Source organism: Emys orbicularis, chromosome 3 (genome assembly GCF_028017835.1).
Source record: "Emys orbicularis isolate rEmyOrb1 chromosome 3, rEmyOrb1.hap1, whole genome shotgun sequence".
In the NCBI taxonomy this organism is placed as follows: domain Eukaryota; kingdom Metazoa; phylum Chordata; order Testudines; family Emydidae; genus Emys; species Emys orbicularis.
In genome coordinates, this window is record NC_088685.1 from 115,963,811 (window position 1) to 115,990,132 (window position 26,322).

Below are 26,322 nucleotides of genomic sequence, written 5' to 3' on the forward strand. Positions count from 1 at the left end.
TTGGCACCGACTTCCCTTCTTTCCCATGGGTGCTTGACCCCTCCCCCTCTGCCCCCGGCCCCATCCCCACTCCACCCCTTCTATGAGGCCCTGCCCCGCCTCTTCCAACCCCTTCTCCTCTGCAATATTCCAACTCCTTCCCCAAATCCCCACCCCGGCCCTGCCTCTTCCCCGCCTCCTCCCCTTAGCGCGCCGTGTTCCTGCTCTTCCCCCTTCCTCCCAGAGCGAGCTAATGCTGCCAAACAGCTGTTTGATGGTGGCTGGACGGGAAACGCTGGGAGGTAGGCGGAGGAGCGGGGATGTGGCGCTCTCAGGGGAAGAGGTGAGGGGAGCTTGGCTGCCGGTGGGTGCAGTGCACCCACTAATTTTTCCTCGTGGGTGCTCCAGCCCCGGAGCACCTAACAGGCCCGTGACCATGCCGATTTCGCTAGAGCAGTGTTGCAATCAGCACGTCCATGAACTCTGATCCCACCTCCGGGGATACTGCTTGTGAGTCACCTAGCATGGAATCGACAAGAGCAAGCACTCCCAGAAGAAAAAATGGTTACTAATCTTTCGTAAGTGTTGTTCTTCAAGATGTGTTGCTTGTGTCCACTCCATGACCTGCCCTGCTCCGCTGTCGGAGTTTCCAGCAAGAAGGAACTGAGAGGGTACAGGGCTGGCAACGCCCTTTATACCGACGCAGGAACGTGGGGCTCCGGAGGCACCATGGCCGGCCCTATGGATACCACTGAGGGAAAAATATCTGGCAACTGTGCGTAGCGCACGCATACCTAGCATGGAATGGGCGTGAGCAGCACATCTTGAAGAACAACAGTTACGAAAGATCAGTAACCGTTTTTTCCTTTGATAAATTTTTGGGGGGCAGACAAGCTGATTATGGATATAGGAGGAACAAAAAAAGTCAAACGGTCACTGAGCAGGAGAGTTAGTCCTATCTAGCTATGAAAGAGTTGGAACTGAAGGCCCTGAGGATTGGGAATGGGAAGAGCATGATTTCTCTGCTGCTCATGTGGCTCTGCAAGCCATGAACACAGATGTGGCTGTATGTTTTGCAAGGGCTACAGGCTGATGTGGGTGTGTGTTGTGGCAGACTAAATTGTTCTGACTAGGTCAAGAGCTGCAACCTTTTTGATGTTGCACACTTCAAAGCATTTTGAATGTCCAGGCACTATGACTGCAGTCCATAACTTTGGCAGTATATGGACAGGAGACAACTGCTCACTTTCATTTTTTTAAATTTCTTAAACATATGCAGTTAAAATTCCCATTCAAGTGGGAGTTCAGAATATTTTAATTTAGGACTAGACACTATGACAGGGGTGCCCAACCTGTGGTTCCAGAGCCACATGCGCCTCTTCAGAAGTTAATATACGGCTCCTTGTATAGGCACCGACTCGGGCTGGAGCTACAGACGCCAACTTTCCAATGTGCCGGGTGGTGCTCACTGCTCAATCCCTGGCTCTGCCACAGGCCCTGCCCCCACTCCACCTCTTCCCGCCCCCTCCCCCGAGCCTGCCGTGCCCTTGCTCCTCCCTCCTCCCCTCCCCCCGCCCCAGAGCCTCCTGCATGCCACGAAACAGCTGATCAGGAGGCGCTGGGAGTGGGGGGCAGGAGGGTGGAGCTGTTGGAGGGCTGCTGACATATTACTGTGGCTCTTTGGCAATGTACATTGGTAAATTCTGGCTCCTTCTCAGGCTTAGGTTGGCCACCCCTGCACTATGAGATGAAAGGATTGAAAGACCTTGAAATACCAAAATAACTAGAGTATAATTCATATTGTAAGCTTGAAATGATTGGGTTTAGCACTAGTATTTGAGCAAATGTATTTTTCTTTTATGCATTTGTCATGGGGTGGTCCTTTCCAGACTCACTCACTCACCCGGTCTTCTTCACCACCACTGCACTTTAGCCGGTTCTGAGAGCGTGCGGAGTCGGTCGACGCTACGCCCGGCTCATGGTGTCTGACACCATCAGGTGGTCGAGAGACATTTATACGGAACACATCACAGGACACCGTCAATACCACATTGAGTAATTGAGACCGCCGACCAGGGAAATAACCCACTTCCTTCCCTGATGAACCAAGGGATGCACCCCGCCCATGTACTTATTCGCTACACCAATACTGACTTGGACTCCTTATACAGTCCATGGGTGGCGTACCCGAGCCCACTTATCCACTGACACTTTAAAAACTCTTGCACCCCAATCTGGGTCTATGCTGGTTATGTGATATGTATGTATCTCTTCATCCTTGCAACCGATACCTGTAATCCGTCATAACTGAAGCCTGACCCCAGATGTACAGTACCTTCCCTCTTAGCTTGTGTATATTTAATTTTAAACATTAACTTTAATAATAATCTTTCCACAGACCACAGCTGGTATTGTTATTTACATATATTTAGAGTCCATAACCAGCTTCCCCACTTGTTTCTAGGGAAGGGAACAGTACGAGTAGTAGCTAGTCACGTCTACCTCTGCCTTCATTCAGGCTTCCAGCACTTCCTTCCTGTGTGCTCATAAAATCCCGGCTGCTGGGGGTTGCTGCCCCTCAATTTGCCCCTCAGCTGTAGCTCTACTCAGTTAATTGGCACCTTAGGTCAGTTACCTGTCTTCCAGTTAAGTCCCAATTAACATACACTGGTGGGGAGCTGAGTGACAAGGGCCTTGGCTACACTCGCAGATTCACAGCGCTGTGAAGCGCGAGTGTAGTCGCGCCGCCAGCGCTGGGAGAGCTCTCTCGCAGCGCTGCAAGTACTCCACCTCTCCGAGGGGAATAGCTTGCAGCGCTGCGAGGGAGCGTGCAGCGCTGCAGGCGCTGATTACACTGGCGCTTTACAGCGCTGCAGTCGCTGCGCTCAGGGGGGGTGTTTTTTCACACCCCTGAGCGCAGCAAGTGCAGCGCTGTGAATTGCCAGTGTAGCCAAGGCCAAGGTGTTGAGTTAGCTGAAGACTCGGCATGTCCTGTTACACCCTTTCATTTCCCAAACCAACACTTTTGAAACATGGACTTTCCTTCCTCCCTTTTAATTATTTTTGCAACAGTGGTACAGTTTCCCCCCCAACTCATAATCTGAGTGAGTCATTCTGCATCATTCTGTAAAGATTTTGTATAAATACCTTTTGCATAAATATGTTCAAAATGCACCGGAATCCTAAAAAATGAGGGAGGATTAAGACTGCCTGGAAAATGTACCCTGTGGATCACTCAGCGTTACTTGGCAAAGCAAAAGAAGTTAGGAAATCACAAGAGGAAGGGAGTAGTAATTTCTGCTGTGTAAGGCTGGGAGGTAAAAGATACAATACAGCTCTTAATGCTAAATCAAGAATTAGATTAGATATATGTTTTGGTTTTTTTAATATTTCTTAATATGGGCCAGATGAGAAGAATATGTTTAGCGTGAGGGAGCTGGCTGGAAGCCCAATGGATTGGGTTCTACAATTTTATTATGAATCTGATTTACATTGGCAGTAACTGATATTAGTTATGTAAATGAGCTGGTGAGCTTCATCTTTCCTGAATGGTTGTTTTCTAGTTCTGAAAATGGGAGACATCTGCTTCCTGTAACAGACATTGAGGAGCAAATTGCCTTTTGTACATTAGTGGCCAAACGGTTTTCAACCCCATTTTACTGGGGACAAAATATCTGTGGTTGATAGATAAATAATGAGCCATTTTCCCGGAGAATACTATCTCTTGGGCTTTGTGGAATGTTTATACTCGATTTAAATCTTGTTCCATCTAAATCATTTTTAAATGCGGTTTGGACTGACCAGCGTAGATGAGACTAAATTATTATAATAAAGACCCATTGAGTAATTGGGGCCCTGTTGTGCAGTGCACACGCATGGTAAGACATTTCCTGTCCCATAGAGCTTACAGTCTAAATTGTATAAAGCCATTTCCAAAACCCACTTAAGTCAGTGGTTCTCAAACTTTTGTACTCGTGACCCCTTTCACATAGCAAGCCACTGAGTGTGACCCCCCCCCCTTATACATTAAAAACGCTTTTTTATGTATTTGACACTATTCTAAATGTTGGAGGTGAAGTGGGATTTGGGGTGGAGGCTGACAGCTCACAACCCCCCATGTAATAACCTCACAACCCCCTCGGGGTCCCGACCCCCAGTTTGAGAACCCCTGACTTAAGTCTATGTGACCCCAAACTCTCTCTTTTAAAACATGGTTCAAATCCCAATGTAGAGAGGGTCAAAGAGAGCAGAAGTAAAAAAGTGATTTGAGGGACTCTGAGATGCTTCTTTAGTTATGAAGTTTGTACAAGAAAATGCAGTCAAAAAGGCTGCACTGAGTTGAGGAAAATGAGTACAGGGAAGAAGGTATCAACAGCAGAAAAAGAAGATTTGTCTCTAAGGAGAAGAAAGTTTTCCAGATTATGGCCAGAGCAAAAAAGCAGGTTGAAATCAGTTAAGGTTGTATGAAAAGCGAGTGGGGAAATTAAAAACTACTTTGTCAAGCAGTTTGCTGAGAAAGGGCAGGGTGACAATGGGACAGTAGTTAGTGTGTGTCAGGTTCAAGGGAGGTGTTCTTTGAAGACCGGAATGGACAGTGGCAGGTTTTGGAGCTATAAGGAAGGTACGAGAGACAAATGAGAGGTTGACAGAGTTAGTAAAGTAGGCGTCAGGACAAAGTGACAGGACTGAATGATGAGACGGGAGGGAGAAAATGTAGTTTTCTTAGGGACTGGACGATGGTAGGGGCAATAATGTCATAGATTAAAACAATTTGAGATTGAAAGAAGGAAACAAATCCCATGCATCTTGGCAGGGAAAGAATGTGTGGATGCGGTTACGGGTGTCATGGGGTGGAAGGAGTGAGGATTACTAGCAACTCAGACAACTAAAATTTTGTCCCATTTATGGCAGCGTTATGCTTATTGAAAACTAAACTGGATCAAGCACTAAAAATCATGTAGATGACTTTGCACTGATGTGGAGTGGGAATGGACTAAGTGTCGTACTGTATTACCCATTTCTAAAACGTGATGGACTGTCACAAACCAGTAAATAGCTCTAGCACAAAAGACATCTGCCTACTAAGTATTTCTTATTTGCAATATGTAATATACATATTACTGTAATATGTACTAAATAAGTACACTATACGTATCACAGTGGTGGCTCCTGTCCTGCGGGGCTGCCTGGGGTTGGCTCCCTGCTCCAGGCATTGCAACCTCCAGGGTCGCAGCACCACTCAGGTTTGGCTCAGCCCTTATGGTGAAGGGTTGGCCAGGCCACCTGACCCTTTTTGACACATTTTGATGACCCAAGTTTTGGTCATGACCCACAGATTGAGAAATTCTGCCATATTAGGTTTCTTCTGTCTTCATTTGCTATAATTTAGGGCCCTACCAAATTCACAGTCCATTTTGGTCAATTTTCATGGTTATAGGATTTTAAAAATAATAAATTTCATAATTTCAGCTATTTAAATCTGAAATTTCATGGTGTTGTAACTGTAGGGATCCTTATCCAAAAAGGAGTTGTGTGTGTGTGTGGGGAAGTTGTAAGGTTATTGTAGGGAGGGGTTGCGGCACTGCGCAGCTATTGGTGGTGGCTCTGCCTTTAGAGCTGGGCAGCTGGAGAGTGGTAGCTGCTAGCCGGGAGCCCAGCTCTGAAGGCAGAGCCGCTTCCAGCAGCAGCACAGAAGTAAGGATAGCATGGTATGGTATTGCCACCCTTACTTCTGTGCTGCTGCCGGCAGAGCTGGGCCCTCAGTCAGCAGCCGCCACTCTCACTGTCTTCAGAGCTGGGTGCCTGGTTAACAGCTGCTGCTCTCCAGCTGCCCAGCTCTGAAAGCAGCACAGAAGTAAGAGTGGCAATACTCCGACCTCCCTAAAATAACCTTGTGACCCCCCCCCGCAACTCCCTTTTGGGTCAGGATCGCCAATTTGAGAAACTCTGGTCTCCCCTGTGAAATCTGTATAGTACTAGGTAAAAGCATGCAAAAGACCAGATTTCATGGTCCGTGATGCATTTTTCATGGCCCTGAATTTGGTAGGGCTCTCGCTATAATTGACTCCATCTCAAGCATATTGGTATGTGGAAACATGGCACGTTTTCTTGATCTTCATTTAAAAAAAAAAAATCACTCTTTTTCACTTAACAGGGAGTGATAATCATTCTTTTGTAATTAGTCCTCTTTAAAAACTGATGTGTGGGACAAATAAGCATATTCCACTAGCTGCACTTTGCCAGACAATGAGCATAGGGAATGTGCTCACTTGTCCTACACGTCATTTATTCTTCAGTAAAGTGGGACTCATTTTACAGGACTCAACATTTATTTTCTCATTACTATTTTTTTCAGGAGAACATCAGAGTTAATGTTACTATGTTGAAAACCAGTGAAGAATCTCAAGAAGCACAGGTTTGTTGTTTTTGTTTACTCAACATATTTGTAAGTTATGAACCAAACTCTACCTGTGAATGTGTGCTTTCGCAGATTTTTCTGATGACTTATTCATTTCAGTATTTTATACAGTAGTGACTCTCTAATCTGTTCTTTACATTATTTATGAAACTGAAAATCTGACTGTATATATTAATATTTTGCCAACTATCTTTTATTTTTTTAAGGTTGTCTTTAATATCACCTACAATAGTGGACAGATATATGTAAATGACTTTCCTATGAAGAGAGGTGTTACCCGGATTAAGTGTCAAACTTTAATATGTGAGTACTGCTCGATCCTTTATCTGGGATATCTGCTTCCATATCACCTAGAGAAGGACATAACAAATAATTCATTGCTATGGTGCTCTCTGAAGGTCAGCAATATTTGGAAACAACACGTTTACAGAGTTAGGATGTGTTTAGAATCAACATGAAACAAAATCTGACATCCTCATATGTTTTCATGTCCCAGTCATGTCCTTGTGTTTACACGGTTTCACCTGAAATACAGACCTTGTGTATATTTTTGAAAGGGGACGGTTTTGCACTAGACTGGGTAATGTGAATATAATAATGCAACTCCCCACTGCTAATGGCTGTCTCTCTGTGTTGGGTAGCACACATCCAAAGAGAGTTTGAGTAGGATAAATAGGAATTAGGATTATGTTGATCTTTAAGTATATTTTGCCATTGTCATTATTCCACCTACATTGGGACTGCAGGTTTCTCACATATAAGATGCTGTTGTGTAGGTGTTGCAATCCTGATATTTTATACTGTCTGTAATGGGGGAAGCTGTTGTTTCCCCCACTAGTTCAATGTTGTACCTCCTGTGCGAGGGCTGGCATTCAGAAGTGTTTAGATTCCATACCATGGATGTTGGCTTTTTACTTCGCTAGAACTAGATTGTTGAGATCATCTTCTCAACTGTTTGTAGCACTCGCAGACAGGATAAAGGCCCTACCCCCCGAGTCTTGCTGCAGAGGATCTTGTCCCAGATTTCCTCCTGTATACACCTGTGCTATGACATTGCCAACGTAGTGCTGCCAAGCAAGGTGATAGCACACTCGACAAGATCTCAAGCAACTTCTGCAGTGCTTTTAACGCATGTGCCTATATCAGACATTTCTAGGGCTGCAACTTGGCCCTCAGTACACACCTTTACTACTTATTATTCCATATCTCAGCATTCCCGAGATGATGCCAAGTTCTGATGAGCAGTCCTTCGGTCATTGTTCAGGTGGACTCGGAAACCCACCTCAAGTGACTCACAAGCAGTTCATAAGAATGGCCATACTGGGTCAGACCACAGGTCTATCTAGCCCAGTATCCTGTCGTGGCCAATGCCAGGTGCCCCAGAGGGAATGAACAGAACAGGTAATCACCAAGTGATCCATTTCCTGTCGCCCATTTCCAATTCAAGCAGGAAGTGGAATGGACACATGCAATCATTCAAAGACTGAACGGTTACTAACCTGTTCTGTAAATGTTGTGCAATGAATCTCGAAGAACATGTCTGTTCCACGACCCAGCGGACATGTCTGTTCTACTTCCCCTAGTTCAGTGTTGTTGTCTTGTGCAAGGACTGCCAATAAAAAGTGTTTTGATACTTGGATTTGTACAGTGGATTGCATAATTAATGAAGCTGAGACAATGATGTTCATTTGACTGAAGATCCTTTTACATGCAGATTCACTAGTTATGGTCAGTCTCAAGGTTGGCTTCTGAGATCATCTGCCCTTTATGATCAGACCTTTACTAATGGTCTTTTAAATTGCTTCTCTAAGCTGTGACTTTGTCTTTTGAAAACCCAAAGGATGACAAATGAATAATTAAATACTCTCTCTTTGGGGTAGGCGGTAACTCATTACTATTTGTCACATGTAGTAAAAGTATGTTCCTATCTTTTTCATCTCTAGTATAGATTATAAAACATTTCAAAGTGTAACTTACTTCAGAGGTAATTGACTCAAGAAAAATGCAAGACAAGATTTTATTCACGAATGTAAGGCCTAATCCTGTGAGATGCTGAGCATTCTCAAATTCCATTTTCTTTCTAATTGTCCAACCCACTAATCTACAGTGCTTTTGAAATTTTACAAATGTGCTATGTAAATCAGAAACTAGGCAAAAACCAGTGATTTGACCCAAGGCCTAGGAACCAGGAACTCTAGAGTTCTGTTCTCAGCTTTGTGACCTTGGCACAAGACTTTTAACCTCTCTGCAGGGTTGTTGTGAGGTTTAATTAGATAACATTGGTAAAGTTCAAAGTGCTATAGGATTACTAAGGTCCTCATTCTGATGTCTTTTATGTTATCGTAAAAGCAAGTTAACTACACTGACTTTATCTGAGGTCTGAATCAGGCCCTAAGTATCCAAGTTCTTGCCCTGGACATAAGAACATAAGAAAGGCCGTACTGGGTCAGACCAAAGGTCCATCTAGCCCAGTATCTGTCTACCGACAGTGGCCAATGCCAGGTGCCCCAGAGGGAGTGAACCTAACAGGCAATGATCAAGTGATCTCTCTCCTGCCATCCATCTCCATCCTCTGACGAACAGAGGCTAGGGACACCATTCTTACCCATCCTGGCTAATAGCCATTTATGGACTTAGCCACCATAAATGGACAGAAGTCTTAGCGTTCTGACTGAGTAGTTCTGTGTTAAGAACTTCGCTAAATCCTGCTCAGCACCTCTTAAGCACTTGTAACTCCTATTGAGATCAATGGGTTCAATTTTGCTAAGCGTTGAATGTCTTCAGTTCCCATTAAACTTAATCAGAATTCAGGGGACTTGGCATTTAAAGGTTGGGAGGATTGGGAGCTGCAGGTGCTTTTGCATCTCTTAGGATTTGGCCCTTTAACTGTATATTCAATATCGTAATTCAGGAAACGTTCAACAAGCTTGTGGGTCCACTGGGAGATACCTATATAAATTTATCTTAATATTTTTCTCTTATCTGGCCATATTTTTTTCATAATGCAAGGCATTGCTGCATAAATAAAAAAAGCTTTTTTTAATTAAAAAAATTTGATATTAAGGGGATTTACTGTAAAAGCAACGAACATTTTAGAGTCTTATTGGGTGATTGAAGAAACAAGGCCAAGCACCTTGTGCCTCCCAACACTGACAAGCTGTGCAGTGCATCAACGGCCTGGATGTGACATCCAGACCAGCCTCAATTCATATGCCTGACCACCCGCACATCAAAATATCAATGCAAACTTGGACTCTTCTTTTCCACAACAAACTCTCTTTCACATCTAACACACACTCACTAGTGGTGGGAGCATGGTGTTTGGGGAGTAGGACAGTAGATGTGTCCAGGAAACATTGAGAGAGAGGTGGAGGGCTGTTGAGTGTGTGATCGTGGTAGACTTTGCGGTGGCGGGTATGAGGCGGTTGTGAGTAGTAAGGTCATGAGGGTGAGTGGGACTTCTGTTTCTTTTTGTGACTTTGTGCACTGCATAATTATCTGTTGACAGTGGAAACTGGAAACTCTGATAACCTATTGGATCAAAGGCATTGGGGAATTGTCAGTGTTCGCATCATGTTTCGTGAGTGGCCCTTGGCATCCAGATCAAATTTGCAGTTGATTGTCATTCAGGAAGAGGTGACCGAAATCGATGGGAGAGAGGTAACACTAATCATGCTTATTTGCCCATTCTAAACCAGAATAGTAATTTACATGTTTTAACTCTCATATGCTTAAGTGCTTTGCTGGATTGGGGATAAAGTGCTTAGCACCGTGCAGGATCAAGGCCTAGACTATTTTGTCTCCTTATAGAATATTATGTGTGAATTTTAAGCAATCCCCTATCCCCAAAAACTTGGTAGTTGCCATGAAAATAATAATCACAGACAGGCTTTAGGAGAGACACACCGAGGGCAAATGAGCTCTTAAGAAAAAATAATCTAATTTGCTATGGAAAGATGTTTCTCAATTATAGTTGAGATGAGAATTCAGGAAATATCTGTCAACAAAAAAATTGAAAGTATGCAGCACTTTATTTTTCAAAATTTTGCATAAATTGTTAGCCACTCACTCTTCAAACCAGAGAAGTTCTGCACTGAGCATACCTAATGATACAAGTTGTTGCGGCAAGTAGAAATTTCCAGGTTATGGTTCAGTATACATTTCTGCTTTATACAGGCTCTAGTTTTTGTTGAGATTTCACTATGAAATTTACCACAGCAGTAGAGCAGTGATTTTTTTAATAAGGAATTATCAAAATGTCTTATTCTCCTTTCACTGTGCATGCACAGACATTTAACAGGTAGTACATTTGTCAAAATAATTGTGACTATAGCTTATTAAAATGATCTGGTAATTCATTGTTTCAAGTGTTTTAGAATGTAAGTGTGTATTGCACCTTTTTATTATGAAAAAATGTAGCCTAAGCGTGTGTTGCACTGGTTCCTACTGTGACTACCATATAGTAGTAATGCTTTGTTTCAGATCTTTTACTATTCTATACAATATACTTCAAATCTCGATAGGGTATTAGTACTAGCATATTAAACTGCTTTATTTCTGTCTGGGGCTTTCACCCTTTTCAACCTGAAGAAGAGCTCTGTATAGCGCAAAAGCTTGTCTCTTACCAAGAGAAGTTGGTCACCCACCTTGTCTCCTTAATATCCTGATACCAACACTGCATGCAATCTTGATTATCAGCTGACAGTGAACAGATGATTCATATTATGCAGTAGTTTTAATTCTGAGCTACACAATACTGTGCATCGCCTAAGGGCAGGATCCAGCTAATAGCTTACATCCTACTGCATTCCTTTTTGTTTACAAACTTCCATGTTGCAGTCTTGGTCCTGGACCCAATGCACACGCCGGATTTCTGTCAGTTCCTGGTCTTGTATTTTGAACAGCTGTTCTATTACTCTTCACACTGAAATTTTTTCCTCATAAGTCAGTACTTCTAATGAGCATTTTTTAGAAATAAAGAATAAGTCAAAATAATACATCACCTAACATTTGTGTGGAGGAAAAATATGAGATTGTTTTGTTATGTTTTAGGTCAATCTAGTATAAATATGGTTACAAAATATGCATATTCTCTTTGTACTTTTTAATAACTTTGTTACATCGGTGTTGTGCCACTCCCTACTCTGAACATTGTAGCTTTACATTAAAGAAAGAGTAGGTAAGCGTAAGCTGCTGGAAGGACAAATGGAGATATTAATCATGTTGGCAGAACTTGTTTTGTTGACAAGCTGAACTGCTGCAGGTCACATCAGAAATCACCTCACTGGCTATGCAGGTAAATACACCTGTGTAAAAATGCATTATCCCTTGATGTCAGACTTGGTAAAGTAGGAAATGGTAGCAGTAGTGCCTAGTGAATGGCCAGTAGCATAGGCCTCAGTTCAGCAGTATACTAAAGCACGTGCAAAATCCTATTTACTTCACTGGGTCTGCTCACATGCTTGAAGTGAGGCAGGTGCTTAAATACCTTTCTGAATCATAGCCATAATGAGTTAGGTACAACTCTTGAAAATCAAGCCGATCATATTAACACACCTTCTTGCAGGAACAGGCACCTTCCCAACCTTTAATGCACTTATGCTAATGTATTAGTAAATAAAAAGAAATACTATTCATTATGTTAGTAATATTTGTGCATCCACAAAAATCTTCATGCTAGAGTATTTTAATGGAGCTTGTTTTTAGCCAGTGGCCTGCCTCGCCCTTACTTTAAAACAGATATAGAATTCCAATATTTTTCTCCTTTGCAGGTTCAGCAAGAGGAGGTTACTGAAATAAACATATTAATTAAGGGCCTGAGAGTACTTAGACATTCAAACCATACTGTTCCTCTGAAGGAAAGCATGCTGTATTCCATCCCCAGGGACAATGACATGTTGTTTACACTTCCCAATCTCTCAGGAAAAGGTATGTAATATATAGCACTTACATAATGCTTTTAATGCATAGATCACAAAGCATTTGACAAAGACAGGCAAGTTTCACGATCCCTGTTTCATTGAGAGGGAAGTTGAGGTGAACTGACTTGTCCAAGACATACACTCTTCTGTTCATTAAGAGATTATTGGTTATGCCTTATTTTAGCACTTTAGCATTCTGTATGCTGTTTTTTTGGTTCTCTTTTCAAATGCATTTTTTCTTCAGAGGTGCTTCTGAAATGGCACTTAAGATGTTGGGGGATCTAATATCACTGTAGTTCTCCTAGCTGAGTTGTGTTTGCCATTTCTGCCATCCTACAATAAAGGTTACCATTGAAGCTCTCTCAAGGCAAAAATTGAGTTCTGTAAAATAAGTTCCTGTCTGGTCCTTTTCTATATAGTTTGAGTTACCAAATTTTACTTGAAAATGTGGCCAGAATTCAGTTTCTATTAATCAAATTCTCTTATGGGTTTACTAAGGGACTTGATGAATTTTATTTCTCACCTTTTAGCAGATGACAGCTAAAGTTCACAGTTGAATCTGCCTAGTAATGCTACCTCAGCTTCTTTCAGGGTTTATTCTGAAGGTCAAATGAAAATGTCAGCTTTAATTATTTGTATTTCCATTATAAACTTAGATAACCTTGCAGTGCGCACACACATGCAGCATCACTTTATTTTGCTTGCTGTGTGCATCGTTAGATCATATACTGCTCCACCAGAAGTTGTGTGGGTGAAATGGAGAAGCTAAAAATGTTTAACTATGCCTTTCTTCTTTAGTAGATGTTCAAGGCCCACTGCAACCAACCAGTCACTACCTCCTCAGGCAAGTAGAAACTACAGTAGATGAAGAGACATTACCTGGCAAGTTACCGGAGACTCCCCTCAGGACAGAGCCTCCATCGTCTTATAAGGTAATTGTTTAAAATACTTATGGTGTCCATGTTAAGTCCCAGTTAAAACGGAATCAGAACTTTCTCTAATTTTGTGTTTAGCACTGGAAATGGATAAGAGCAAGTGAGAAATCTAGAAGAAAATAACAGCAGTTAGGGGGAGTGCTGTTGACAAGACTGGACAATTAAGTTTGTGTTGATTAGCATAGTGCTAATGTTACAGAACCTTAGTCTCTCCTTCTTTGGAATCAAGCAGAAAGCAGTAAATTTTCCCCATTAATCCATGGCTAGGAAAGGAAGCCATACACCCCTCCCCCTCCCCCCAAGCATGATTCAGTAAGTTGTGCATTGCAACACGAAGGCCATCCACATGCCATTTCAGCAAACATATAGTGCCTTTCTAGAGGCTATGAAAGCTATTCTAGGGATTTTTTTTTTTTTTTAAAGCATGTGATTGAGTTTTGTTCTCAAAACTCCATCTCTTGGAGGTGTTTTTTTGTTTTTTGTTTTTGGTATGTAGAAAAAAGCAACATGATACATTGACTTTGTTGCAAAGGCTATTTTCATTCTCAGCCGTTTTACTTGAAATTGCAACTTTTCCAGCTGCCATTTTGTTGAGGATACATTGTCTTATATGATAAGAATGTAGTAATTGCTGTTGTATGATACTAGTGATCCATCTGGTCCCATCTCCTGTTTCTGAGAGTGGCCAGTACCAGATGCTTCAAAAGGAAAGTGTATACTTCTCTAGTATACAATTGAGAAATAACCCACCCATAGTGGAAGTTTCTTCCTAATCTTCCACTTGGTTTATACTCTGAGAAATGGTGTTTACCCTTCTAAAACTATTTTTTTAACATCTCTCATGTAACAGTTTAGTCAGAAGTATTTAGACATCCATATAAGCTCTGACCTCTCTGTCTTGTGACAGAGTTCCATAATGTGTGTTGTAAAGTAGTTCCTTTCCATTTTAAAATCAGTTGCCATTCAGTTTCAGTTCATATCCCCTTGTTTTTGTATTCTAGAGGAAAAGATCAAAAAAGATAATTAGAGATGCTAGAACTTTGCTTCTGGTGGCCTGGAAAACTTTATTCTGTTCAAATGCCGACTTTCTTCCTACTGCTTCTTCTCTTATAGTTGTCAGATAGGAAGCCCACCTACTCTTTGAAAAGTAGACTAGCCAGTTTGATTACAGCAAGAGCACAGACCGCTGAAAGGAATGAATAGTTCCTTCAGAGGAGGGACTTTCCAGTACCCAGCACTCTATTTCACATCTCTGCATACTTGGGTTTTTCTTTGCTGTGTAGACATACCCTGTGGCTGGCCTGTGCCAGCAGGCTCAGGCGCTGTTTTATTTGGCGTGTAGACTCCTGGAAGTCTACACAGCAATGAAACAGCCCCGCAGCCTGAGGCTGAGTTGGCTAGCAGGGGCCAGCCGTGGATTTTTCTTTGCTGTGTAGACATACCCTTAGAGGCCAGCAACAATCACACACAAAGGAAAGATTCTGTTCAGTACTCTCCTCACCTGGGAGTATAGTTACAGCTACATTGCTCCTGTTTTAGACTGTTGCAATCAGATACAAAAAGCGAGCACAGTGAAAACAAAACACTACCTGCAAGTCACCGCTGCAGCAGGTTAATGCCCGGCATTGTTTGATAGTTGAAAAAATCACCAGGGTTCTCCTCCAAACATTCTACCTTCTTGTGCTCTCTCAGGCAGCCCTCAAAGGTGCTTCATAGCCAATATAATGTTGCTGCTGCATCACCAGTAACCCTTTCCCTGCTACACACTGCAATGAGAAATGCTATTCTGGTCCCAAGTAGCATGTGTAATCTACATCTAAGCTTCACTATAGCCTTGCCTCCGGATACTCTGTGGATCTCAGCTCCCCACCCAAAAATGGGATCTCCTCTCATATGACTCTGCTAAGGTTGTATTTCAGATTTGCATGTGTCAGATCTTCCTGAGCAGGGAGACTGTCAATTAGTGATATATGTAAAGCAGTGTATGAACTGTATTATACATTTAAAACAGAGCTAATGCATCTTGTAGAGATTCACCAGTAGCTAGACTGCACTAGTTTCTGAAATATGTCTATCTTAACATGTTTGTTGGTTTCAGGTCATGTGCCAGTGGGTGGAATACTTGAGAAAAGAGCTGTGCGGGTTCTGGCTTAAATCTTTTCCTGTGTTCTTTAAGCTGATGGAAGTCATTGGGACTGGAGTTGTAGGAGCAGCTCTAGTTTTAGGAATCTTAAAAGTGCTTTTCCCTTCCTGTGAACACAAGTGAGTAATTCTTGCATACTCCCAAAAAAAAGCTATGGTTGTAGTTCTAAGACAGTCTCCTTTCATTGACCAGTCTCATAATGTGGAGTCTGCTACCACTCCACAAAAAGGCAGTCATTAGCTTTCCACTGTAAGTGATTTCTTATAAAGAAGTTTGGAAAAAACAGGTCAGTACCACCTATTAAATTGTTAATACATGATCACCATTTCACATGCATAGCAGCAGCTCTCTGAAGACAATCTGTGAGGGGTATGCTTTTTCTCTGTAGCATTCATCTCAGGAACAGGAAGGCCAAATATCTGAAGCTCTGCAATGGCAGTGTAGTCAAACAAGGTTAAGAGCCATACATTCTGTTTCTATCCTAACTTTGCCACACAACCTGGCTTTAGCAATAACGCTACACTTTCAGTCAAGGACAGTGAAGTGCTTTGAAAACACAGGCTTTGTCACAGCTTTTAGTGATATGGCCATGTCACTAAAAGTCAGGCGGTGTAAATGCTGTTTGTCTGCACTTTTGCTGACAAAAATACTTCCACCCCCTATGAGCAGGGTTCACGTTGTTGACAGGGGAGCACTCCTGCTAACAAGGAGCAGAGCCATTTACACTGCCACTTGCCTCAGCAAAAATTTTGTTGGGGAGGGAGAAGGAGGGGAGCCTTTTTAAGCACCTGTGAACGACAAAAGTGGTGTCTTTCAATTGGTGGTGTAGACAAAGCCTAAATCATGTGAGTCAATTATATACACCTTCTCTTTCTACAGAAGTCCCTTCTCTTCTCATCTGGTGACAATTTACCTCCCTTTTTCATAAGGGTGGGGGGTGAATTAGTGTGTGTAGTGCTCTGACACTGGAAAGCATTAATTGCAGCTTGGTAGAGTAGAGTGCAGTCATCAGTTCCTATATCCTAGCTATGCTGCCTTGAGTAAGAAGCACATCAGCTCAGTGAGTAAGGCATGGAGTGATACATACTTCCAGCACAGTTAAAACAACGTACCTCAGAGTTTTAACATACTGAAAATAAAATGCCAGGCCACCATGAAGATGGAGTTAAAACTGAAAATGTCTCATATCTGAGCCATAGTGGACTTGTCTATGCCAAAATTAGCTGAAGTCTTCAGCTGTAATAAATTATATAAAGCAGTATAAGGAATAAAGCCAGCCAGGCAGGAGTGAGAGGCCTCAAGGTGCTTGACAGCCCTTCTGGGTTTGGGGAGTAAAGAGTTTGCAAACTGAAAAGGTATATACTTAAAGTGCCCTTTACCAAGGCATCTGCCCTGCTGTCACCTCCTGCCATCTTCACTTCACACCAAGCACAATGTTAAAGCTAGAGCAATTCATCTACCATCAGAGTGGGAAAACAGCAACACTCATTGGATCTGACTACTTCCATGCAACAAGCAAGTGGCTTAATACTGGCACCTGTTTAAACTAGGTAGAACTAGAAAAAGGCTAATCATAAAGACTGACAATGAGAGCAAAGTACTGATTTGTAAGTAAGTGGCCAAAAACAGTGGTGGACATAGGCTATAATTCCTTAACCTACCACTGAAAAGCATACATGTGGCCTAATCACTGCTGGCCACTGTTCCAATAGGTGGGGTCTATGCTAACAGAGTTTGATAGCCTGCAATTGAAAAATTACCTATCTTTTAAGGTTGCATTTTTTTCTTTATGGATTAAAGAAATCACATTAGAACTAGACATGTGGCAGGTCTGATTTTAGTGGAGGGGGTATCAAGCAGATGGGGAACGTTCATCCTGTAATTGAACAGCAGTGTGTTGAATCTTCAGCAGAGCTCTCTATTGTAAAAGCAGGTGTCTTGTAAACAGTATGTCTAGTCATTGACCAGCACTTTAGCTTAGCATTAATATAGCTCCTGGTGGAAGATGATTTGAAAGCAGTTTAAACAATTAAGTTTTAATATCTGTGAGGTAGGAACTGAATCGTATGCTGATATTTTAGATTGGAAACAAGCTTACATGATGTGCCAAAAGTCACCAAGTATCAAAGCAACTTTCCTCAAGCCTCAATACATGTGCTGCCTCTTCATTTAATAGATAATAAACTAAGTCTGCACTTACTTCATATGTTGATTTACAATGAAAAAATTATTCTCAAAACAGAGCTACCCTTTTCTAATGTTAAGTAATGTGTCTTTCAGAGGAGTCCTTCACCTGGAGGATATCAACACTACACCTGTGGTTGTGATAAAGGTCCCTTCAGATATTCCAGAGAAGACAGACAATTTAGTGGAGAAATGATGTACTCAATACCATGTTTGCGTCTGAATCTTTGTACAAATCTGGACCTGAAATTTGGCACTTGAACTTTAATACCTTATTTGCTTCCTATTCTGAAAATAGTACGTCAACTGATTTATGTTTAAAGGGACATTTCAAGGTTGAGGCCCAAAATGATCTCCCCTCTTTCCACAGCCTCTTGCTCCCAAGGAGCAACAGCTTCCCATTATGAGGGTTGTGACAGGTTTTAACTTCTTTAAAATACTCTCCCAGCAGTTAGGATAGGAAACTGGCCTTTGTATTCACAGATAAGGCAGTTAGGTAATGAAATACAGAATGTGATGATCTTCAGTCATCTCAGGCATGGGCTAAAGGAACAGATTACACATGTGCCTGCAAGCCAAAACAAAGCTGGTCAACCTGGTTTTAGACCTATTACCCTTGACTGTGCCTTGTAAAAACAACAAATGTTCTTACTATTAAAATAAGGAGTTACTATATATGTAAAACAAGGTATTAAGGCAATTTTTGATATTTCAAGCACTTTATTCGATACACAATTTCATATTAAGCCCCTTCTCTACTGAAAATTGTAAGCCACTTATAGATGACTTGTTTACTATGCTTTTTGTATATCTTGTGGTATTGTGTAAAGTTTTTCAGAAACAAGAACACAAATGTCTTACAAGACATTAGTTTACTATCTTGAGTACAGGAGGCATAGTTTTCCCACAAATGTTCATATAAATTAACATTTAACTTGTTTACTCTGCATATAAAAATATACTGAAAGGAAATCAAACTGTAGAGAAGTGGCTTGCAAGAATACATTACCTGAAGAAAAAAACGGGCTGGATTTTTAGCTTTCCATTTGTATTCCCTAACTAGTAGGAATATTACAAGAAAAAGAACCTCACTAGAGAGTCATGTGTGGTCTTGCTTTAAGATTGAGGGCAGTAGGCCTTAGAATAGTTGATCTTTGGCCCTATTTTAAAATTTAAATTTTTTAAAGTAAAATTCCTGTATATGATAAATTGGCACACGCCTAAACAGGGGAAGTAGTTATCCCACTTTAGGAGAAGGCCACTCTTAAGAATTTTAAAGCAGGACTTCTCTAAAAGTCTAGGACATACACTCACTTGTACATCTCCTGAATAGTAAGCTTCTTTTAGAACACAGATTCCTTCCTTGACCAAGTTATCTGCCAGTAATCGGTTTACAATTTATTTATTTTTAATAGAAAGTGTGCCAGATATGTTTAATGCCTTGGTCTCCACTTTCTAAAGACAATTGCAACACTTGTAGACTATGAGTAGACTGCAACCCTGACGCAGCAGCAGTGCTGGCAAAATAGTCTGGTATTAATTAGAGTTGTACAGCATATCTAAGGAAATGCTTTTCCCAATGCATCTTAAGTTTAATTTATTAACGGTTACAAGTTTCAGAGTTTTTGCACCTTAGTCTTGTCACAATTTCTTTTAACAGATGCAGGAACATTTAGAGGACAAAATTTGCTAAAGATGAATGGGCCACCACTGTTTAGTGAAGAATCATCTTCTTGTGTTGAGATTCGCAGTATCAGGATCTAACAAGCACAAAGACAACCAGCTTCTGTGCTAGTGAAAGAGTTCATATGAGATCCCCCTGGTGAACAAATCCCAATATTCAATTAAAACAAAACGAAAACCAAAGAACATTTGATTGATGACAGTCATATCTTTGAAAGGGACGTAGATAAAGGGAGACTTGTTCTGAGTAAATTCAAGTAAGAGGCAAAAGTGACATGCAATTAAAAAAATTACTTTATTCAGAATCATGTTGCTCTTAAGTTTAAGAAAGTTAAAAAATAGCACTTAGTGCACATGAACGCTACCTTTCATTACTTCTGAAGCTGTTTTAAGACAGGTTTCCTGGGGAAGTTTGGTTAGGAAGACTTAGCATGATCCAAATTCAACAATCCATTTTTCATATTTCTCAATGTCCGCAGCAGATACCGATTTAGAAACCTTTTTTAAAGCCATTTCAAAATCCTCCATAGTTGTAGGCATGTGCATTTCATCCCTGGAAAGATTTCTGATTTCTTCTGGTGTCAAGCCCTCAATTCGCCTTCTCATAGCCATCAGTGATGCATCCCTATACGATGAGAGGAAACAACTCATTAATATGGACATTTAGTTAATTTAAAGCCTAACTTTGCAGCCTTTTAAGCAAGTCACCACATTCCAATTGGGAGAACCAAAAATTAACTTTCACTCTAACTTCTAATCTATCTTAGTTCTAATATAGCCCTGATTACTGTGGTATCTAAGCACGTCACAATTTTTAATGTATTTAGCCTCATCATACTCCTGTGAGGTAGGGCAGTCTCTTATTTCAGTTTTACAGATGGGGAACTGAGATGATTGCCCAAGGTCACACAGGAAGTATGTAGTGGAGAAGGGAACTGAACCCACTTCTCCCAACTCCCAGACAAGTGGCTTACTTAATGGACCATCCTCCTGTACAGCAGACTCTTTGAAACTGCACCGTTAGAACCAGACAGCTTCAGTAACACCTAGCTGCAGTACTACTGAACGTACATTTACCTTGTACCTGTTACATTATGCAGTAGTCAAATTCTAGCTTGGAATGTTGCTTTCAGCTAGCGAAAACCCCTGTGGTTGGCTGAAGATAACTAAGGTCTGTTCTACACTAGACAAGTAGGGGTATCAAAAATCCACACCCTTGAATTCTTCCATCAATTTAACTACCGCCTCTCAGGACAGAGGATTGCTTACACCAACCTCTTATCAGCACAGTGTCTCCTCTACACTGAAGTGCTAAAGCTGTGCTGATGCAGTGTTTTAAATGTAGACAGACACTGAACAAGTTCAGGGTTATGGAATAATAGGGGGCTAATGCTAAAAGAATTATTTCAAGATCCATCTAGCTAGAAGAGGACTTTTCACAGTGTATAACCTGGAATTCTATTTCTGATTTGCACCACCACCAGCTAGTCAGTTTAGTGAACCAGTTTTAAATCAATTGGGGCATAGATATGACAGATGGGGGGAAAAGAGAACCAGAATACATAATGTGCATCTGTTTGTTCCTTTTGCTGCTGAAAGCAAGCCTTTTTCTCCTCCTGTTATATCTTGCAGTAAGGTCAGAACTATGCAGAGATACCAGTCTGCCATAGAAATTGTCATCAAGTTCAACAATATCACTTCACTTAAACTGAAGACTGACTATGGGAATATGTCCTTAATTGCTCATTATCACAGCTAGCTGCAGTTTGGGTAAGAAATGTGAAAGATATATGGAGTTCCCATTTATGATGTAGTTTGGCTGTGTTAAACTGTTCTGACCATCTCTAGAATTCCCATGGTTTGGAGCAGGAGTTTAAAATCAAGCCTTGAGTTCACAGAAGTTACTTTTATCATAGTCAGGAAAGTCTGCTGTTTTGACCAAGTAAAGGCTGGAAAATTCACCATTTGCAGATGCATAACTAAACTTCGTAGAGTTTTGTTCCTTAACTCTCTTGATAATTCCAATTGCTCTGCACAACTTCCTCTTGCGTCATTCTAAAGCAGTCAGACAGAACTAAAATTCCAGACGGGACATGAAATGGATCCCTCTCCTTGAATGTTCTTGTATCCTTAGGATAAATTCAGTGAGCCAGGAATCAGAAGACTACACATTCAAACCTCACTTGGTTAATATTTCTGTGCACTTCACAGCCCTACTGAGCAGGGCTTATACCCCTATTCTCAGGAGTACAAGTATCCACCACCACCACTACAGATAGACGTACAGCGGTAGGGATCTGTTAGTCCCACACTATTTTTCTTTTTGACTGTGCTATTGTACAGAGAATTGGACTCTCTAATTAGAACTGTTTCACTATATCCCAATCCGTCACACATGAATGGAACATATACATTTTAAGGGAAGGGTTTTGAAAAAGCAGTTTACTATAGAAGGTCAAAGTAATTTGCAGGCTGGAGATACTACAAAGAGACCAATCTGAGCTAGGGATTGAATGACTACCTAAACAAACCCCAAAACTTATTCATCCATATGTACCTTAAACTGCTGGCCGCAATAAGTGTTTTTAAACTGTCCCTATAAATACCTCTTTTCCTGCTGTATTAAATGATTAACTTGTTCATATTTCCTGTGTTAGGTAAGCAAATAAAGTAACAGGTAGTGAACAGCTACATACACATACTTAGTGGAGGGGTTGGACAAATGACTGAAAAGTCTGCAGTTCAGCTTGCACTGTTTGAAGTAATTTATTGAAATCAAGTTCTGAAACCATAAATTTTCAACCAAAAAGAGAAGTTGATGCATTTTAACAAGTAAACTAAAACTAGTATTTCATTTTACTACAGCTACTGTTTCATCTTTTTCACTAGCAAATATAAAGGATAGACCAGGTCACATGGGAGGTGCTGATAAAAATCATGATTTTGTCCACACTGAGGATGGAAAGAAGCCCAACAGACCAATAGCAGCAATTAAAGCCATTGTCGGGAGGGGGCACAAGTGAATGATGTAACAAAGTTTTATTTCAAAGCTCCCAAGGACTTGAACTAAGCTACCTAATTTTTTTCTTCTATATTCCCCCTCAGGTGAAGAGTACATATTACTCAGCACCATAGAAATGTTAATAGGGGAGGCCTTGGGTGTCAAAAGAGACCGCTAGATACACTGCTGACTATTTATAAAAAAACTTACTCTTTATACCGTAGTACTAATAATGCTTTAACTGGCTGCGAATGAGATGAAAAAAGTCCTAAACAGAGCTTCTCATTCCCTCTATCTTTCCAAGTTCAGTTGCTGCAACAATAGCCACCACTTGCCAGGCCTCAGGGGCAGGGAGTTCTCTTTTAGGGAACTACTGGGAGCTTTAACTATATGACACTTTAGCAAGGGTCTGGCACTTGCTTTCCACTGTAGAAGCTTCTTTAATTTACTCTCCCCAATGAACATTAAAACAAAGTCTGGAGATTTGTCTATATTGTGCAGGGAAAAAGAAGGCAACAGAGACCCAAAATTCAAGACCAATAAAGCAAATTTAGGCAGTGATGAGCTGCCAAAATATTAACAACCGGTTCCCTCCTCCTCACCGCACGAGGGGGTCATGCCCCCCGCTCCACCCCCCAGGACTCCTGCCCCATCCAACCCCCCATGTTCCTTGACACCCCACACCCAGGACCCCTACCCCATCCACCCCCCTTCCCTGTCCCCTAACTGCCCCCTGCCACCCCATCCAACACCTCCTCTCATTCCTGATGACTCCTGCCCCATCCAATTACCCCTTCTCTCTGTCCCGACTGCCCCTGGAACCCCTGCCCCTGACTGCACCCCAGCGCCCCATCCAACACCCCTGCTCCTTCCTGACTGTCCCCCCAGGACCCTTGCCCCCATTCAATTCCCTTGTTCCCTGCCCTCTGACCGTCCCGAGTCCCGACCCTAATCCACCCCCCCCGCCCTCTATCCAACACCCCCTCCCTGCCCCCCTTACCGCGCTGCCTGGAGCTGGGGGCCGGGAGCCGCGGGGGCCGGGCCAGAGTCGGGGGCTGGGCCGGAGCCGCTGGCCGGCCCGAAATCGGGGACGGGGCCAGAAGCTGGGCCGGAGCCGCTGGCTGGGCCGAAGTTGGGGGCCGGCCCAGAGCCGCAGGCCAGGCCGGAGTCGGGGCCGGCTCAGAGACGATGGCCGGCCCGGAGGCGGAGCCGGGCTGGAGCCGCTGGCCAGCCCGAAGCCGCGCGGCACCTGGAACCCTCCTCGCGTCCCCCGCCCCAGCTCACCTGCAGGAAGCTGCTGCTTCCTTCTCAGCCCTCCCAGGCTTCCCGCGCGAACAGCTGATTCGTGGGAAGCCGGGAGGGGGAGCCTTCAGGGGAGGAGGCGGAGCTGGAGCTAGATGAGCTGGGGCTGGGGGCAGGACAGGGAGCTGCTGGAGCTTTTGTTAAATTTAAAAGCCCTTTTAGAACCGGGACAACCAGTTCTAAAAGGGGTTCTAAATTTAACAACCGGTTCCCACGAACCGGTGGGAACCGGCTCCAATTCACCACTGAATTTAGGATGATCAGACCCCAAACTGATTCACAGGCCCAGAAAATCTAAAAGTCTCAAAATCCTAGAGGAGAGCGATCTTGAGATTGATACCATAGGAAATAAAATCCCTGCTCTGCTGGGTCTGCATAGCAGGATGATCAGAAATCAGTAGCATCTGATGTGTGTAAAACACTAAACTTACTAAAAAAGGTAAATCTTGCTCTTAGGGAATCCTACATCTCAAAAATTAATGCATTTAATTAAGGAAACATTTAATGTGATTGAAGATGTTATTTAAGGGACCATTACACATCTACCATATTTCTGAAGAAGCTTCAGGGAACAAAGTAAGGATTTCTCTGGTTTGGAATAGGTCCTTTGCATAGAAGCATTTAACAATTGATAAATGTTGAAATGAACCACCTGGTGAAGATGGAACTGACTGATGTGCTTTCATTTCTCATTTCAATTTGCAATTCTCCTTGGAACTGCACCATGAAGTTGTCCATTTTCTGGCAAACAACTTGTCTCCCTTAATACTCGTCTAAAACACCTCTTTCTCCTGCATCCTCCTCCTCTCCCCATCAAAAAATTGTTCACTCCCTTCCATTCTCTCCTGTTTCTTTTCTTATGTAACTGGATGTTCCAGTTTTCCCAATATGACAATAAAACCGATATTTCAATCAGTATTAACTGGATTGTGTAGTAAATCTAGTGTGAACCAGCAGAAGAGATATTTTAGGACAATAGAAATTATTTTAAAAGAAAATTTAGTAGCATAGTTACATTCAGCATCCTACAAACAACATTTTGGCTAAGTGCCCCTATGCCTCCCTCATTCATACAAATTGAGTTGAAATAAAAGCCAATAGTTACACATCACACACACACACACACTACAAGAGAAGCAGCTACTTACATCTAACACTGTATTTGCCTCAACTCAGTTTATAGTGGTCAAATATTTAGAGCAAACTTTTCTCTATTCACTACCTTTTCCCGTCCACTCCTTTGGTCCCCTCTATAGTACCAGGTTACTTATTACTTGTTCTGATAACACACCAAAGCTGCCATCAGGTTGGGGAAGCCCTCATCATAGTTGGTATTGCATAGAGTGGGGGACAGTCCTTTGCCCTGGAGAGCTTTCAGTTCAAGAAGCAGACAGAAAGTGAAGACTACTCAGAGAACCAAGTCACTTTACATTAAGCCTTTAACTTAGTGGCAAGGTTTGTATTTTTGGAGTACTGTTAATTTCAGTCACCAAATTAGGGTCGCTACTGGACATGATTAAGGCTGATTAGTTCTTAAATAAGTGATTCAACAAGAGAAACTTTTATAAGGTTGCAATTTTGACATACCTGCATACATTGGTAATGTCTGCACCAGAATAGCCTTCCATTTTTTCAGCTATATTTGCAAGGTCAACATCGTCAGCCAGTTCCAACTCCCGCAGGTTTATCCGTAAAAGTTCTTCTCTGCCTTTTGCTAAACAAAACACACAAAAAGTAGCATGTCTATAATACCATGATTCAAAAGATAAGATACACACAGGGTGGCTCTAATTTGTTTTAGTCCTCCTTTGCTCTATTCTGCATCTAAATCTAAAGCCCAATTCAGAAGACAAATATTTTCAGAAACAGGAGCCCAAAGTTAAGTTCCTAAGTCTATATTTAGGATCCTAACAAGTTGCCTGATTTTCAGAAGCGCTAAGCGCAAACTGACCCTATTAGAAGGATAGGGTTAGAAGGAACCACAAGCATCATCTAGTTTAACTCCTTGCCAAGATGTGGGATTTGTTGCGTCTAAACCATTCAAGACAGATGGCAATCCTGCCTCCTTTTGAAAAACCTCCAGTGAAGAAGCTTCCACAACCTCCTTAGCCTTAAGAGGTTGCAGCTGGGCACTCAGCATTTCTGAAAGTCAGGCCACTTTTCAGGAGTGTTAACTTTGCATTCCTATTTTTGAAATTCAATCAGTTATAGTCCTTACATTGTTTTTTACCTCTCCGTTCTAGGTTAATCTCTGTATCCATTGGCCTTATACCCACATGTACCTGCCATTTTAATGCTTTGTCTGTGGTGTTATGGAACTTGATGCACTCTCTTCATCACTTGGCAGCTATCTTCCATATCCAGACCATGAATGCATTCAACCTAAAGTGCCTCCAAAGTTCAAAGGTCTCTTCCGAGCCCAAATGTCCGATGCAGTATAATAAGATACTGCCAAAAATCACAAGACTCATCACAAAATAAAAGAAGCAATGATCAGCTTTTTTTTTTTTTTTTAATTTAAGGAAATCTTTGTACCTGATGGTAAAGGAATGTAAATTCTCTTTTCTAGTCGTCGTCTTAGGGCCTCATCAATATCCCAAGGAAAATTAGTAGCAGCAAGTACCATAACCATTTTGGAAGGATCATCATTTTCAGCAGCCCCTCCAACACCTGTGGTAGGAGGGGAAATAGTTAAACCTACTCAGCTATCATGGGAAGATCCTATATAGATACAGAATCATGGATACTCTGAGGTG

At 42.0% G+C, this 26,322-nt stretch overlaps 2 protein-coding genes across 4 annotated transcripts in view; one reads left to right on the forward strand and one right to left on the reverse strand.

Moving 5' to 3' along the window:
- The window catches only part of GINM1 (glycosylated integral membrane protein 1), a 34,376-nt gene extending 16,501 nt beyond the window's left edge, over positions 1-17,875 (forward strand). The window contains exons 2-8 of one of the 2 annotated variants that reach the window (XM_065400595.1): positions 6,335-6,394; positions 6,604-6,700; positions 9,906-10,057; positions 12,169-12,325; positions 13,117-13,250; positions 15,352-15,515; positions 17,677-17,875. In XM_065400595.1, the coding sequence (XP_065256667.1) occupies positions 6,335-6,394; positions 6,604-6,700; positions 9,906-10,057; positions 12,169-12,325; positions 13,117-13,250; positions 15,352-15,515; positions 17,677-17,776 (864 nt within the window). In that variant the 3' untranslated portion in view covers positions 17,777-17,875. The remainder of the gene's footprint in view (positions 1-6,334; positions 6,395-6,603; positions 6,701-9,905; positions 10,058-12,168; positions 12,326-13,116; positions 13,251-15,351; positions 15,516-17,676) is intronic. The other variant, XM_065400596.1, reaches the window with a different exon arrangement.
- A 1,668-nt stretch (positions 17,876-19,543) lies between these two features.
- The window catches only part of KATNA1 (katanin catalytic subunit A1), a 35,788-nt gene continuing 29,009 nt past the window's right edge, over positions 19,544-26,322 (reverse strand). For both annotated transcript variants that reach the window (XM_065400593.1, XM_065400594.1), the window contains 3 exons: positions 26,102-26,236; positions 25,154-25,280; positions 19,544-19,888 (listed from right to left, as the gene is read on the reverse strand). In XM_065400593.1, the coding sequence (XP_065256665.1) occupies positions 19,690-19,888; positions 25,154-25,280; positions 26,102-26,236 (461 nt within the window). In that variant the 3' untranslated portion in view covers positions 19,544-19,689. The remainder of the gene's footprint in view (positions 19,889-25,153; positions 25,281-26,101; positions 26,237-26,322) is intronic.